The 14,016-nt window shown below is 49.3% G+C and overlaps 1 protein-coding gene across 2 annotated transcripts in view; it reads right to left on the reverse strand.

The window, feature by feature from the left end:
- Window positions 1-12,275, reverse strand: part of MEIS1 (Meis homeobox 1) — a 132,206-nt gene extending 119,931 nt beyond the window's left edge. The window contains exons 1-6 of one of the 2 annotated variants that reach the window (XM_035728929.1): window positions 11,542-12,274; window positions 9,453-9,679; window positions 7,476-7,617; window positions 6,911-6,961; window positions 6,074-6,124; window positions 4,472-4,618 (exon numbers count right to left, since the gene is read on the reverse strand). In XM_035728929.1, the coding sequence (XP_035584822.1) occupies window positions 4,472-4,618; window positions 6,074-6,124; window positions 6,911-6,961; window positions 7,476-7,617; window positions 9,453-9,679; window positions 11,542-11,553 (630 nt within the window). In that variant the 5' untranslated portion in view covers window positions 11,554-12,274. Of the gene's footprint in view, window positions 1-4,471; window positions 4,619-6,073; window positions 6,125-6,910; window positions 6,962-7,475; window positions 7,618-9,452; window positions 9,680-11,541 lie in introns of both variants that reach the window. The other variant, XM_035728930.1, reaches the window with a different exon arrangement.
- Window positions 12,276-14,016: the final 1,741 nt, after the last annotated feature.

Raw genomic sequence — 14,016 nt, forward strand, 5'->3', positions numbered from 1 at the left:
TAATTTCCCTTTACATATTTCAAAAAAAAAAAGGAATTAAGAGTACAACACAAGACCCACAACAACAATCAAAGAGTAAAGTTAGATGAATCTAAGACCCCCATCGATGCAAGGCCTGCAGACTGAGAGTTTCCAAGACAAAGGCATTAATTGGGAGCCTGTGAAGTATTTACAATTTAAATAAGATGTGTCCATGTGTAAGCATTTAGAAACAAACTACCTGACAAAGGGACCATTTTCCTGTCTCTTGCTGTTTGTGGCCAGTTTTCTTATTGGATGAAAACAAATTGCCTGCATTTCTAGTATTAGTAAATATCCAGTGGCCTCATCTATTTTTTTCTAAAGCAGCAAATCCAATTCATCAAGGACATTAGGCTGTCCCTTGCCCTCTCAACCCCATTCCTTACCATAACACCTCCCCAAAAGAGAAAGCTAAAATCTCCTTTGGATGCATCCCTACCCGACTTTGCAGGGAGGGGGCGTTTTCAGTCAAGTCCAAGTTCAGTTTTAGGAATTTTTAACTCAAAAGATGCTTTAGAAACAACACCCCACACTTCTAAAATAAAGCAATCGCCACCAGGGTTTTCCTAGCCCACTTGGGAACCAAAGCTCACTGGCCCAAGTCTGCCCCGGATCCCCGAGGCCCCAGGCCTGGCGCTCTCCAGCCTGGGACGCACAGCCCCGGAGGCCGATTCTCCTCCCCTGGGAGTTTTAGCAGCACTTGGCATTTAACCTGCCTGGCGTGCGTGGCTTTCTGGTTCCATCTCCTTGAGACATATTACTTCTCCCCAGATGTCAGGCACAAATCTGGATTAACATGCAACAGGGCGCCCAGTGCAGCCCGCCAGCCCTCGCCCAAGAGCTGTTAAATGCAGATTCAGCTGAGGACCCCCCGGAGAGCTGCTGTTGAATAAAAATTGTAATCCAAAGGGACCATTTCTTTGCCTCCCGCTGCTTGTGGGAAACCCGGGCTGGCGCCCGAACACAGGCCCATCTAGTCCGCGCTGGCTACGAGCAGGCGTGGCCACCTCGGGAGGCGGCCTTAGGGGCCCGGAGACTCTTCACTCCTCTCTCTCCACTCTCTGGACTGGTTCTTGGAGTGGAAAATGCTTAGATTCAAGGAGTGGCGAGCAACAGACAGCCCTGGGAAGGAAGACTTCATTCGACGGCTCCTTGTGGGAGCGAGACCTAAAATCTAACGTGTGGGAGGCCCGGCTCTTCCCCGCCTAACCATTCTTGACGCCCCCAATTCCACCCTGAACCCCCCCCAAACAGGCGTCCAGCCTCCCGACGGGCCCGCTTCCTTCTCTACTGACAACCAGGCTCAACCCTCGCCTCGACGCCTCGCACCATCATTTCTCTCTGCTCCGGCTCCCGGGGCACAGCCCGGTCCTCGCCGAGAACCGAGGCCCGGAAGCCCCCGGTGCCCCTCGCCTGCCCCCAGGCTCCCGGCATCGGAAGCGCCGTGCGGAGCTGGGAGCGAGGCCGTCGGGAGAGGGCGCCCGGGAGGCCTGCGCCCGCGGGAGGTGACTCTCAGGCCTGGCTCCTCGGGGTCTGGGAGTGGAAGTGGGCGGCGGGGAGGGGGGGGCACGGACACAGAAGCGGGGATGGGAAACGAGATTACGGCTTCTACTGGCGTCTTAATCTGATAAAAATTAAAAAAAAAAAATCACTAAGAGGCCAAATGGATATCCGCCGACTTAGCCCTCCGGGAAACCGGCTGGTATCAAAGTCGTCGATCCAAAGTCCCTGCGCGGGTGGCAGCCTTCGCGCCCTCCGAGGATAAAAGTAAAATAAAATAAACCGTGCCGCCAGTAGGCCCTAGAGACAGAGGGGTTAATGAGCTAACGAGGAGCTGCGCTCGCACCACACCTGAAGCATCCAGTCCTGGAGCGCACCCTCTGCGGGGGCTCAAACTGGCTGGGCCACATTCGCAGACAGGTGGCGAGGCCGTCCTTTTTGGGCCCAGCCCCCAGGGCGCCGCATTAAGGGTCCAGCAACCCCAGGGACCTGCAAGCAGGCTTCGGTCCGGAGAACTGGCTATCAGCGGGCGGCCCTAGGGCCTGGTCTGTCTCCCCACCTCCCAGAGCAGGGGACTCCACTCCGGGGCCGAGGCTAGGTCCCGCGTGCGCCCCGCGCTCTGCGCTCCCAGTCCAAAGAGAGCCCAGGCACGCTCGCTCCTGGCTCCGGGGGAGCGGACAATTAGGAAAAACAAACTTGGGTTTGCTGCCCTCTGACCAAGACCGAGGGGAGCTCCAGGGGTCACGCGAGCGCGCCCACGCGCATTGGCCAACAGCGCCACGAGCCGAGCCAAAGCTGCGAAGCCCACCAGTAAGCGGTGGGGACGGAATGAACACTTCTCATTTTTTTAGGTGAGGGAAAATAAAATGCGAATTTTTATCCACTACAATTGCCTACGAATCTGCATATCTCAAATTAAGGTAACTGTGTAACAAAAGTTTACCGAAGGAGCGGGGGAAAATTCAATGATGTTATATCAATTTTGTGTCCCCCCCCCAATAAAACCCATAGCTTTAGTCCTTTATCTTTGGCTTTAATAAAATAATGATTCGTTGAGAAAATGGGGTATAAATCTTCATTTTGGAGGCAATTAAAGTGTTGATTTCATTCATGCCCCTAAGCGATTCTTGTAATTTGCTCAAATAGCTTTATGTACCCAGCACTCCAGAGCTCTTAGAATCCCATTTTCTAGTTAGGCTTGTTGGATTACAATTTTTATTCAACAGCAGCTACACGAGGGTTCCTCAACGGAATCTGCATTTAACAGCTCCAGGGCAAGGGCTGGCGGGCTAAACCAGGCGGGAGGCCCGGCAGCCCGCAGGGCCCGAGCTGGGGCGGGAGCCGGCTTGCAGTTTTCCCACCTCGGCGGGGCCGCACAGGGATTGCGCAGACTGCCTGTTCTGTGCTCTCGTCTACACTGCCGAAAGTTTGCAACTTGCCAAATCATGGTAAAGAACGGGCGCGTTGGCGTTTTTAAAGCTCAGCTCTGCCTGCCCTCACCGCTCTTGGGGAAAGGAGGAATTCGGCCTCTGTCGTGGAATTACCGGGAGAAATCCAAACTGGGAATTTATTTTAAAAGGGTGATGTTGAGAGAAGAAAACTTTAAGATGACACCAAGACAGACCCAGGAGTCGGGCACTCCTGCAAGGACTCTACAAGATAGCGGCTAGCCAACAGTGATCATGGCAGAGCTTGCAAAGGAAAACCCTGCATGACTGGCTGTCCTTTGGCTTAACAAAGGCAGGCTGATCTCTCCCCCCCACCCCAAGACGGAACTCACGTGCCAAGTCAGAAAGAGAAACAACTCTAGGCCTTCACTCATGTATGGAGAGGCCAGAGGAGACCCGCAACCCAAATCTCTATTCGCGTTGCAGCAATTCGCTACGGGAGAACTGTCCTGAGCCCGTTTCACATCTCACCCGCCCTCCTCAGGTTTTTCACTTTCCATTGCATTTTTGCAACTTCTTTGGGCCAATCCAGAGACGCAGCGACAGGAGAGAGAGAGAGAGACTGGGAGCAAACAGTGGCGTTAGGGTGAGAGAGGGAGAGAAATCCCCCCAGCAACTCCAAATAAAAGTCATCCCCACTTAGCAAAGCAGCGGAAGGGCCTGGAGGGAGGACCGGAGAGGAGGGGGCGAACAAGCAAGGGCCGGCAGTTTGAGAGCGAAGGCGGGGCGAGGCCCCCCACCGCCACACCGAGGGAGTCGCCGGGGTGCCCCTGACGCTGACACTTCCCAAAAGCTGCCAACCTAGAGGGCCCAGTGCACGTACCAGCTGGAGGATGAGTAGAAAGGAGGAGAAACGTCCATATTTATCTGTTTTTATAACCTCGGCCTGGTCTTATTTTTTCTATTAAGTACAATAAAATGGGCGAGCTTGCAGCGAGCACTGCACAAAGCAATGCTCAGTGAGGTCTAGAAGCGTTCGCCCGAGGAAAACTGACAAGACAGGCTAATGAACCGTATAGACAGGGAGAAAATAGCCAGCATTTGCTAGATTTCAAACCCTCGCTGTCTCTCTTAGACCACCTATCTTGGGTTTATTCCTAATAAAATAAGAAATAAGCAGACCCTACACTTTTCTTTTCTTCGAAATAGAAGGGGAAAAAAATGCTCCAGAACAAAGCCCTACAATCAGAGGCGGTCACTGGCAGTTAACACTCCCATTATTATAGAGGGTAAATAAAATAAAGACAAAAATTAAAAGCGACAAGAAACAGGTCAAGTTTGCAGGCAAAGCTTTTACAAGCTCATCTCTCCAGGTCGAATCCCAGAGCCAGCCTTAATGAAGCAATAATAGCCACATTATTCAAAAATTTTCATTTCGATGGAAATGTATCTAAAAGGGACTTAATCATATGCAAATAATAAAAGGAGGTGGTAGTGACCCAGCAAGCAATATGCATACAGATTTTTTTTTTCTAGGGATGTTGAAATTGAAAAGCGCATACCTGGTCCGTTAGATTTGCTGATCTTGTTATATCTTCACTGTCTGATTTTGATCCTCCTTCTCTATCGTCTATCACCAAATCGATAGGCATTTTCCCTTTCAAACAGCTAATATACCGGTGGCAGAAATTGTCACATAATTCGTGTACCTACATTATGACAGAAATAAAAAAATGGAAATATAATCAGGAGTGCATAAATGACATTGACAAGTGCAAACCACCCCCCTTGTGAGATCCAAACTTCCAAATAGGGAAACACAGAGCAATTGTCCTCCAGAGACCCCCAGACGCATCCAGAATTAGGAATAACTTTCTTTTCTTGCAAAATAGAGATATCCCAGAAAATTGACAGTGACAAGATGATTCACAGGCTACAACATATTCAACACCCGTGTTAAATTCATCTGCTCCCAGGGCCGTGGCCATTAGAGAGGTGACCTGCGTGGGTGACATTTAAGGTAAACTATTTAATTTCATCCACTTACTTTACCATAAGTCCTTTTCCAATGAGTCTAAGGGAAAATGTGATTGTGTATATAAACACACACACACACACACACACACACACACATATATATATACCTCCAAAGGACCAGTACTATGGTGGCATAGGATATATGTCTGACAGCCCAAGTCCTTATAACATTTGTAATTAGGGATCCTCCCCATAAGAAGCATATTTTAGGTTACTTTTAAAAAATAGAAGAAAATCAAATTGCCAGCACTCTTGATATGAAAAACACCTAGAGCCACAAAAAAAGTACCAAATTGATTTTTTAAAAAAAAGGAAAAAGCAGCTTCAAAATATTTAGGTATAAGTGGAGCGGTCTCTTACAGGCCTCAGATATCACTGACATGCAAAAACTCACAAGAAACCCCAATGTGCTTGCAATTTAATGTTAGTTTGAATTACAATGCATTAAGTTTTTATTGCTGAGATTTATAGAACAGCTAGCAAAATCATGTTATCCCACACCCTTTCTTGAGTGTGAAGGTGGGGTGTGTGCAGGATTCAGATTCAAGGAATTGACACAACTATCAACTCTGCTTTGTCTCTGCACAAGGTTTAATGTGCCTCCCCCACCACCTCCTCCAGACTCCCTGCCCACTCCTCCTCCTCCCTCCGCCTCTCCTCTGTGTCTGACCTGCCGCTGCTCCCAGACTGTCTTCCAGAAACTCACCAAAACTAAACAAAACTCCCTCACCCACCCACCCAGAGGTAGCAAAGAAAAGGGGGAAGAGGAAGAGAAGAGATCACAAAGGTAAAACCTGTGAAGCAAACTCACAACAGCATTCTAAACATCAAGAGAGATGCATAGAACTGCAACTATTTATACAAAGCCAGCAAAGTATTAAGAATGAATGCGAGGCTAGGGCATTTGAGATGCCGGGTTTAGTGGCTGAAATTGTAATTAAACTGCAAAGAGAAATGGACGCTAAGATTGGCCTTGACACTAATTACCAGAAAGAAAGACATTTATGCAAATGTCTCAGAAGCCTGAACTTCAGCCATTCAGAACCCTCCCCCCACCCCACCCAACCCCACCCCCTCAAGTTTGGGGGTGAGGAGAAAGCAAAAGGAAAACAGGCTAGAGAAATTACCTTCTCTAATTCCAACAGATGAAACCTTAATACTTGTATGGCTTGAATCATCTGCAAAGATACAAAAAGAATCAGCACCCTATTCCTAGTTTGCAGAAAACTGGCTGTCACAGCTCTACTATCTCCAGCCTATCCCCCCCCCAAGTAAATAGAGTTATTTTGATTTATGGCAATAACACTAAAACTTAATAGCAGCGACTGGGTACCATCTAGAGGTTTATATTTCTTAAGGAGAAAAAAATAGCTAAAACAACAACAAAGCATCTAAGTGGGGATCATAAACACTCTCCTCTCCCATGGCTCTTCCCCTTCTCAGCCCCACTGCCCCCACCCCACCTGCAAGGGCCACATCCCTCGACTAGATGTTTCCTTGTAAGGAGTGCACAGAAAATATTCCAAGTAGTCCCCAAAGTGTGGCTTTTCACACTGCAAACTTTCTGCGGCTTTCCGCACACCTTTCAAGCATACTGGTGCTCTGGGGGCTCTTGCCCGGTTGCTGCCCTCGTGACGCGACTTTGAGGACTGGGAAGTCCGCAAAGTTTAAGCACACACGCTGACAGGCCCGGAGATAAATCCCCGCGCTGATTAGAGCTGCGCTGCCCGGCTGTCATAAAAAACAAAAGCTCGCGTTTCCCCGCGCCGGCTTGCCCGGCCCCTCTCGAGGTGAATTTATTTCCCCGGGATCTTGTCTCGGACCACTTGTCCGTGGACGGAAACGTCTGCAGCCGCCTTGCAGCTACGGGAAGACCCGCCTCGAAATCTTGGGGCTCTTAAAGCAAAGCTGGGGGCTTGGGGGGAGGGGTAATGGGGGGAGGGGAGTAAGGGGTCCGCTCTTACCAAGTTATCCAGTTCTGGATTAGAAGAAAATAGAGGTTTTTCTGCGCGAATCTAAATACAAGTGAGAAGGGGGGGGGGGGAGAAAGAACATTTGAAATCTGGTCGCCTTCCTAGTTTCTTGCCTCATTACACTGTCGGGGGCAAAGATGTAACCTCCGGGAAGGACTCGGTGACACCGAGTTCGTCCCGCGCAGAAACACTTCAGTGTGAATCAAATAAGCCAAAAACAAGCCCAGAGCTCAGGGTTACTTCTACCAGCAACTATGCTTCTAGAGGACGCTGCCCTGCTCGCCAAGACCAAGGCAGCTACAGCGCGTGGTGTTTGTGATTTTATTTTATAGAGTGAGCTTTCTGCGTTAGGTTATGAAGCCTGAGTTGGGAAGATATGGGTGATTTTAAGTCGTCCGCGGACACTCATACAGGAGGAAAATCTCAGGGCAGATGTCACAGGCATGGCTTAGGGCGGACTATTTGCTGGTTACTTTTGAAAATGTGCTGGGTGAGGGAGGGAGTTTCTTTCTTTCTTTCTTTTCTCTTTACTTTTTTAAACACGTATTTTGCTGACCTGTTTGGCGAACACGGCTATATCTTCATTGAATGACTCTGACGAGCAGACGTCCCCGCCCGCCACCCCCGGCTCGCGGGGGGTACAAGTAGCTAATTCACATTTCTCAAAAATCAGTGCTAAGAGAGGGAAGAGGGGGTGTCTGCAAGAAAATACAACAGTCACAAACAACACAATGGTTAGTCCCGAGTCAGTGAAAAAGGCGCCCAAGAAAAACAGCCAGAGGAGCTCCAGGCAGGGACCCCCTCTCTGATTTTGCCATCTACTTTTTTCCTCCGCCCTCCCCCCCCAGGTGACTGCTCACCTCCCCTTCCTCCTAGGGCTCCGAAGTCGGAGGCCCTTAGCCATGGACAGTATCTGAGGAACTGTTCAGCATATCTGGCCGGAGAAATTGGCAACATTTGCTAAGAATAAAACCCAAGCCGTTCCAGCAGCCATTTTGAATTAAGTTTCCCACCCCGACAAGCCCTCGTCCCTCCGCGGCACATCTAGGACCTGGTGGAGAAGAAAGGCGGTGGGCGTAGGGGTTGGGAAGGCTCATTCAAGTAGGTTCCTCCAAGGCAGCCTTGCGAAGCCCAAGACTCGGGGGGATCATGGTGGCAGGCACTCAGCTAACTTGGGGAAAGGACCTCTATGGCTGCAGGACCAACTGTCAGAGGGCTGCACCTACCGATCCCGACCCCACGGCCCTCGGAGAGCAGGAAGGCTCCTCCTCAGCTCCGGCACACTTCCTCCCTTAGCCAATGGCCCCACTGCCCCCCAAAGAAAGTTCCTTCAAATGTTCCTGCGGTAAAGCCTTTCATTTTTGTCTCTGCGGAATGGCAAAGCAGCTAGAATAGCGAGCGAGGGGCCTAGATGTCGCTTATCTAAACCCATAAAAAAAAAAAAATGCTTCTACTAATGCTCAAGGAGGTGTCTCAAGTCTTTTATTAGCTCTCACAGCCCAGCCAGGAATTTAACAGTTTGGGGTCCTTTTCAAAGCTTCCCCAAATGTTCTGTCCCTGAGCCTAAACCATTTGCAGTTAACGCTGCGGAGAGAAGCTGGGATTTCAACAAGCCCATCGCACAAGGGACCAGAAGATAAAGCAGAAAGGGTTTTCAGCTGGGGAGGGTCAGTGTGGCCTGAGTTTTTTCAAAAGAAGAAATAAATAGAAATAAAAGTTGCTGCAAAGTAAAATGAGGTCCCCAAATTCATGAGCACACAGTAGGCACAAGTGACTTTCAAAGGATTTTACCAGCCCTGGGTCTAATCGACTGGCCTGGGAGAACACCGTGTACACCACAGTCTGCAAACAACACTGGCCTGAGAGCACCCCCACACCTACTTCCAAATCCTGCAGGTTTCGCCTTTGAACACAAAGTACTAAAACGGCTAGAACTTTCTTAATGTCTATAACAACTCACAGCGAGTTCTCTCCTTGCCTATGGTGGTCAAACTCCCTAAATGCAAAACATGTTCCCCCTTGCCTGACCTGCAACTGTCCTCCCTTGATTTTATTGTGCGGCGGCCGAGCCAGCATACGGTTGCTGAGTAAACTTAGCAAGTCAGAACAATCAGTGGCTTAAAAGATTTTCCCTTAAACTAAAAGTTTCGTTCCAACACAAAGGCGCCTACATTTAGAAATCCCCAACGCTCTCCCAGCGAAGTCGAGCAACCGAGGACTCCAACCCGCTGAGCTACAGAGCCGGGGTCTGAGAGGGGACGAGGGGCCTTTGGCAACTTCTCCTGCAGGGCGACCCCCTTCGTCGGCACGGCCTCGGCAGAGCTGGGTGCTGGGCAAGCGCTGAGGTGTGTGCAGATGGGGGGCGTCCGGGATGGCAGGCTGCCCCCGCAAATTCTCCATGCAATGCAAATGAAAAGTTACCAAATAGTGTACCTCCAAGCCATAGAGCTCTGGCTTTCCTTTTACCAAAGGCACAGGGAAATAGAAGAAACATCCCCTCTCTACTACTTAACCTGCTGCCCATTGTACCTACCCATAAATGGCATCTTTATCTCTCTTTAAAGCGTCATTGACGGAGGAACCCATGCTGGGGGCCATGGCGTTGGTGTGAGCTGTGTGCGGGTACTGATGCGAGTGCAGAGGAGGCCCGTGGTTCAGGTGGTGGACCGGCTGCATGGACCTGGCCGCATGAGGGTCCCCATACATCGTGGAGGGGATGCCTACTCCATCCATGCCCCCATAATGGGGTAGATCGTCGTACTGCATGACAAACAGGAGAAAACAAGGTTCAGAAGGCCAGGCGGGCAAATGGGGAGACAGCAGGGCACCGAGCTTATATAATGTCAGTCCAGCTGGATCCTTCAACCCGGAATTCAGTGGCCTTGAACCTCTAAAGTTGAGATTTCTTATTTTAAAAATGATATCTAGAGTAAAAATTCTAGGATTCCCTCTGAGACTCAGCTGGGATGAACGGTCTTGCCCTAACTTGTGTCCCTATCAACTAGTTCAGAAATTCAGGATCCTGTTGGCAAGGAAGGAAGGAAGAAAGAAGGAAAGAAAGGGAGGCATTCTCCCGGAGGGCGGAAGGTAAAACGTTCATGTCTCTAGAGGAAGAAATTCAAAATCACAATAATAAAACGTGCCAGGACAGTGCAGCAAACCCGCCTAGTTTCACAGCCCCTTCCCATCAGGGGGAATTAAAAAAAAAAAAAAAAAAAGTTACGATGGGAACAGCTAAGCTAAGCACATGAATTCAGACAGGCTTCTCATTTTATTTCTCTGCCAGCGTGGGGTTAGGCAGTCCTGCAAGACACTGCATTTCCTTTGCTTTCCAAGGCAAACTCTGCTAAATTATACAAAACTAACTGGCCTCCTTATAAGTGAAACTTAGAGAAACATAGCTTTTCATGTTCATTAGAGCTGAATTTAAAATTGGGCAATTTCCCCTCAAAGTTAAAGAAAACCTATAGTTGGAACAGTTAGATACTCTATTTTCTCTACTCTTATGAACTTTCCCCCCAGATTAGAAGTCAATGAGGCAGATGTAACTCATCAGGTGTAACGTAAATTCAAAAGCAAATGCACATACAACCTCCATCTTCTCTTCTTCAGAAAAACTACTTTCATATTGATTGTCATTATTTTTGTGTTCAAAATTTAGCTATTTAGAATTTTCTCCTTGCTTCATTCTGGGCAAGTTCTTTTCCCAAGATCTGGAGGCGCCAAGAGTGAAATGATTTTCAAAGAAAAGAGGAATTGCCACTTTCATCTCCTTAAAGCCAGAGGTGTGAAAATAGTTTGGAAGAACGCTGACATTTGCCTGAACCAAAGCAGTAAAGAAAAATGTGTCAGCCTAGTAACTTTCTTTTGCAAACAGGGCTTTGAGGGCCAGGACACAAATTATGCAAGGAAAGCTTTTTGTAGACACCCCCTTTCTTTTAAGAAACTACCTCAGTTGGGTTGTCATTGTCTCACTTTACTCTCACTACATTTCCATTCAAATAGGAATATTGGGGAAATTAGTATTACATTTTTAGAGTAGCTGTGTGCTTAGTATCCAATTAGTGCAGGGCTTTTCTAACAAAAACTTTCAAAGTATTACCCTTTATAAAAATCCATGCACATTAAAATCACTTTTAAAAGATGAATGTTTTCCGACCCCCAAAGCCATTGTACTATGACAAAGTCATTTGCTTAAAAAAGCTAAATACTTCTAATGATAGTAAAAGATGAGCACAATCAATAACATCAGAAGTTTCTAGCTGCTTCATTTACTTTAAAAATAGCTTTAAACTTCTGCTCCCTGAACCCTCACATTATAGCATTAGATATCTAGCGCTTTTTGTTTTTGTTTTTTAAACAGATGATTGCCCGAGCTTGTATTTTTATTTATATAGCTGCTGGTTAGGAATCTATAGAAAACTTGATTACTTGAATTAATTACATGCAACATACATAAGTCTACAAATGCACTGAATAAATTCTCTCTCTTAGGCCACGGCTTTAGGAGCCTCATTCAAAAAGACAGAGGAAAAAAAAGGAAACTTTTTAGCAGTGTCTTTCAGCCACGTTTCAATTTAATCTCACATTTGAGTTTCACAATTGTTTTTTTTAATACGTACCCTTTGCGCCATCGGCCTCCCTGGCTCCCTTCCTACTTCAACTTCTAATATATCCTCTTTAAGGCCAGTGTGAAAAGAAACAAATAAGCAAACTCCCCCGGAAAAAAAAAAATTTTTAAAGCACGACGAAAAATCCCTTAACGTCTCCAGCAACGTGAGCTACTGGTCCCAGATCTTCGGTCTACGGGACCTGAAGCAAAGCGCCCGAGTCACTGAGCATAAAAGCGCTCCGTTTCCAAGACAGCAGCGGGGGCAAAAAAAAAAAAAAAAGCAGATCTTCTCTCCCCCAAAAAATCAGTTTAAAAAAAAAAAAGAGCGCCCCTCAGACCCAACTACCAAATCTCATGGCTTTCTGCCACTCCGGCTGTCAATCACAGGCGAGGTTGTCAACGTGGTGAATGAATGATCATCCGCTCTGTCTTCTTCTGGTCAGAACACCTCAAATGTTAATATTCAAATGCACAAAGCCCTAGCGCTCGCTTCCCTTGAATCAGTCCTAATTCCTAATCAGTTTCTCTCTTCTCTCGCTCGCTCTTTCTCTTTCTCTCTCTCTCCCTCTTTGCAACTGCTGCACTGGAGGGAGATTAGAGGAGGAGGGTTAAAAAAAATGTCTGTCTGAGTTTGTCTTAAAGGAGCCACGATCGATGCTGCCCGCTTGCAGTCCCCGTGCGTGTGTAAAGTGTGTGTTGCACAGGCGGAGAGGTGGATTCCGACCAGAATGCTAGAACCCGGAAGTAGTGGTGGCCATAACAGGTCGCGTCTTACACAATGCATTGGGCTGCAGCAAGTAGGCTCCTCGGCAGGGGTGGGTGCGCGAAGCGAGCTCTGGCCGCACTGGAGAGGCAGAGAGGCGCTCCATTAAATCGCATGCCCAGGCACAAACACCCACACGCCCAGGGCACACGCGCACAAACGCGGGCAGGAGCCCCCGGCCGCAGGCTTTATTTTCTGTATTCTTTTCTCTCCCTCCCCCTCCAGACTCTCCCCAAAGCCGACTCTCTTGAAATAAATTGGGAATAAACGCGGGGCAGGCAGCAGCGGCAGTTATTTTGCACAGGGCTCTGCGCATAGACTTCATGACTTTCCTCGAAATTATTGGGGTCTGCCAGTATTTTTCGGGTCTGAGGGGACTAATGCGGAAAGTATTGGATTCTCAGAACTGACCAACCCAAGTAGAAAAGTCAAACGGGGATAGACGATGAGCAGGAGCAGGCTGGGAAAGGCTCTGCTAAGGAGTCCCGAGAACGTGGGGTGGTGAAGGCTGGGGCTTTCTGCAGATCCAGCTTAGAGTTGCTGTCAGAAGTGGACACCCGGCCCAAGGAAAGGAAATGCTTGCATTTTCTCACTTTGGGGTCTGGACCTCCCCCACCCCCTGGTCCCGGAGGCCCCCAGCCCCAGCCCCGGCGTCCTGCACGAAGTGGGAGAGGAAGGGAGGGAACAATGAGCCGAGAGCGGGGAATGTGCCCCAGCGCCTGTTTACAAACACGAAGCTATTTATGATCGCCGGAAAGCGAAACCCGACGCGGGCTCGGAACAGCCCAGACTTCGCGGGTGGAGCCCGGGCCGGGGAGACTCAGGGAAGCAGGCTCTTTCTCCGATCCGCTCCGAGCGAGGAAGCCGTGCGCCCAGGGCGCGGCGCGGTAGGGTCGGCGCGCTCGGTTCAGGCTACGGCCGCGCCGCCTTTGTCTTCGAAGCGCCGAGGGGCTCTGGCCTCGGCCGTGCTGGGGCCTGGAGGGACCCCGCGCCCCAAGCTCTTCCCCCCCGCGACGCTCTGCGCTCTCCTCCCCAGCCCTTCTAACAACCCCCACTCCGCTTTCCAGTCCCCATTCCGGCTCAGGGAAAACTCCCAGTGCCAAAGAAAAAGAAAATCACTTCGGGAGCTGAGATTCCAGACAAAAACCTGTCCCACCCCGCAACTCGGAGGCTCCAACCAGGCGCTGATTTTAACTTTCTCCCTTTAAATACGTATTCTCTGGCTTAACAAAATCCTCTCTTTATTCTCCCGCTCTGCGCTTGCCTTTTTATTATTATATTTAGTAGTGTTATTTTCGTTTTTATTTTTCTGCCCGCCCGGCTGTGATACGCCGAGATGGCTCGGCCACAGCAGCTCGACCAGCGGGCTGGAAACCTCACATCCTCGAGCAAGGCTCGCAGCTCGCTCGGCTCGGAGCAGGATTTTTTTTCCTCCCTCCAGCTGAAACCTCACAGAAAACTCCCCCTGCGGTCGACTGGAAAATGAGCTCACCCAAATCTCGGTAGGCAGCCGTGGAGGAGGGCTCGGCCAATCAGGAGGCGCTCCTGCCAAAGCGGCCGCGCATTGGCTGCGGGGAAAATCAATTATCAAATAATCGATCAGCAGGGAGCTTCGATCTGCCGGGAATGCAAACTGCCAGTCCCCATTCCCGCCCTGATGGTGGCCAAAAGGCTGACTCCCCCCAAAGCAGTCGGCCTCTCGCTCCCAACGCCCCCACCCCC

Source organism: Zalophus californianus, chromosome 8 (genome assembly GCF_009762305.2).
Source record: "Zalophus californianus isolate mZalCal1 chromosome 8, mZalCal1.pri.v2, whole genome shotgun sequence".
Lineage (NCBI taxonomy): Eukaryota > Metazoa > Chordata > Mammalia > Carnivora > Otariidae > Zalophus > Zalophus californianus.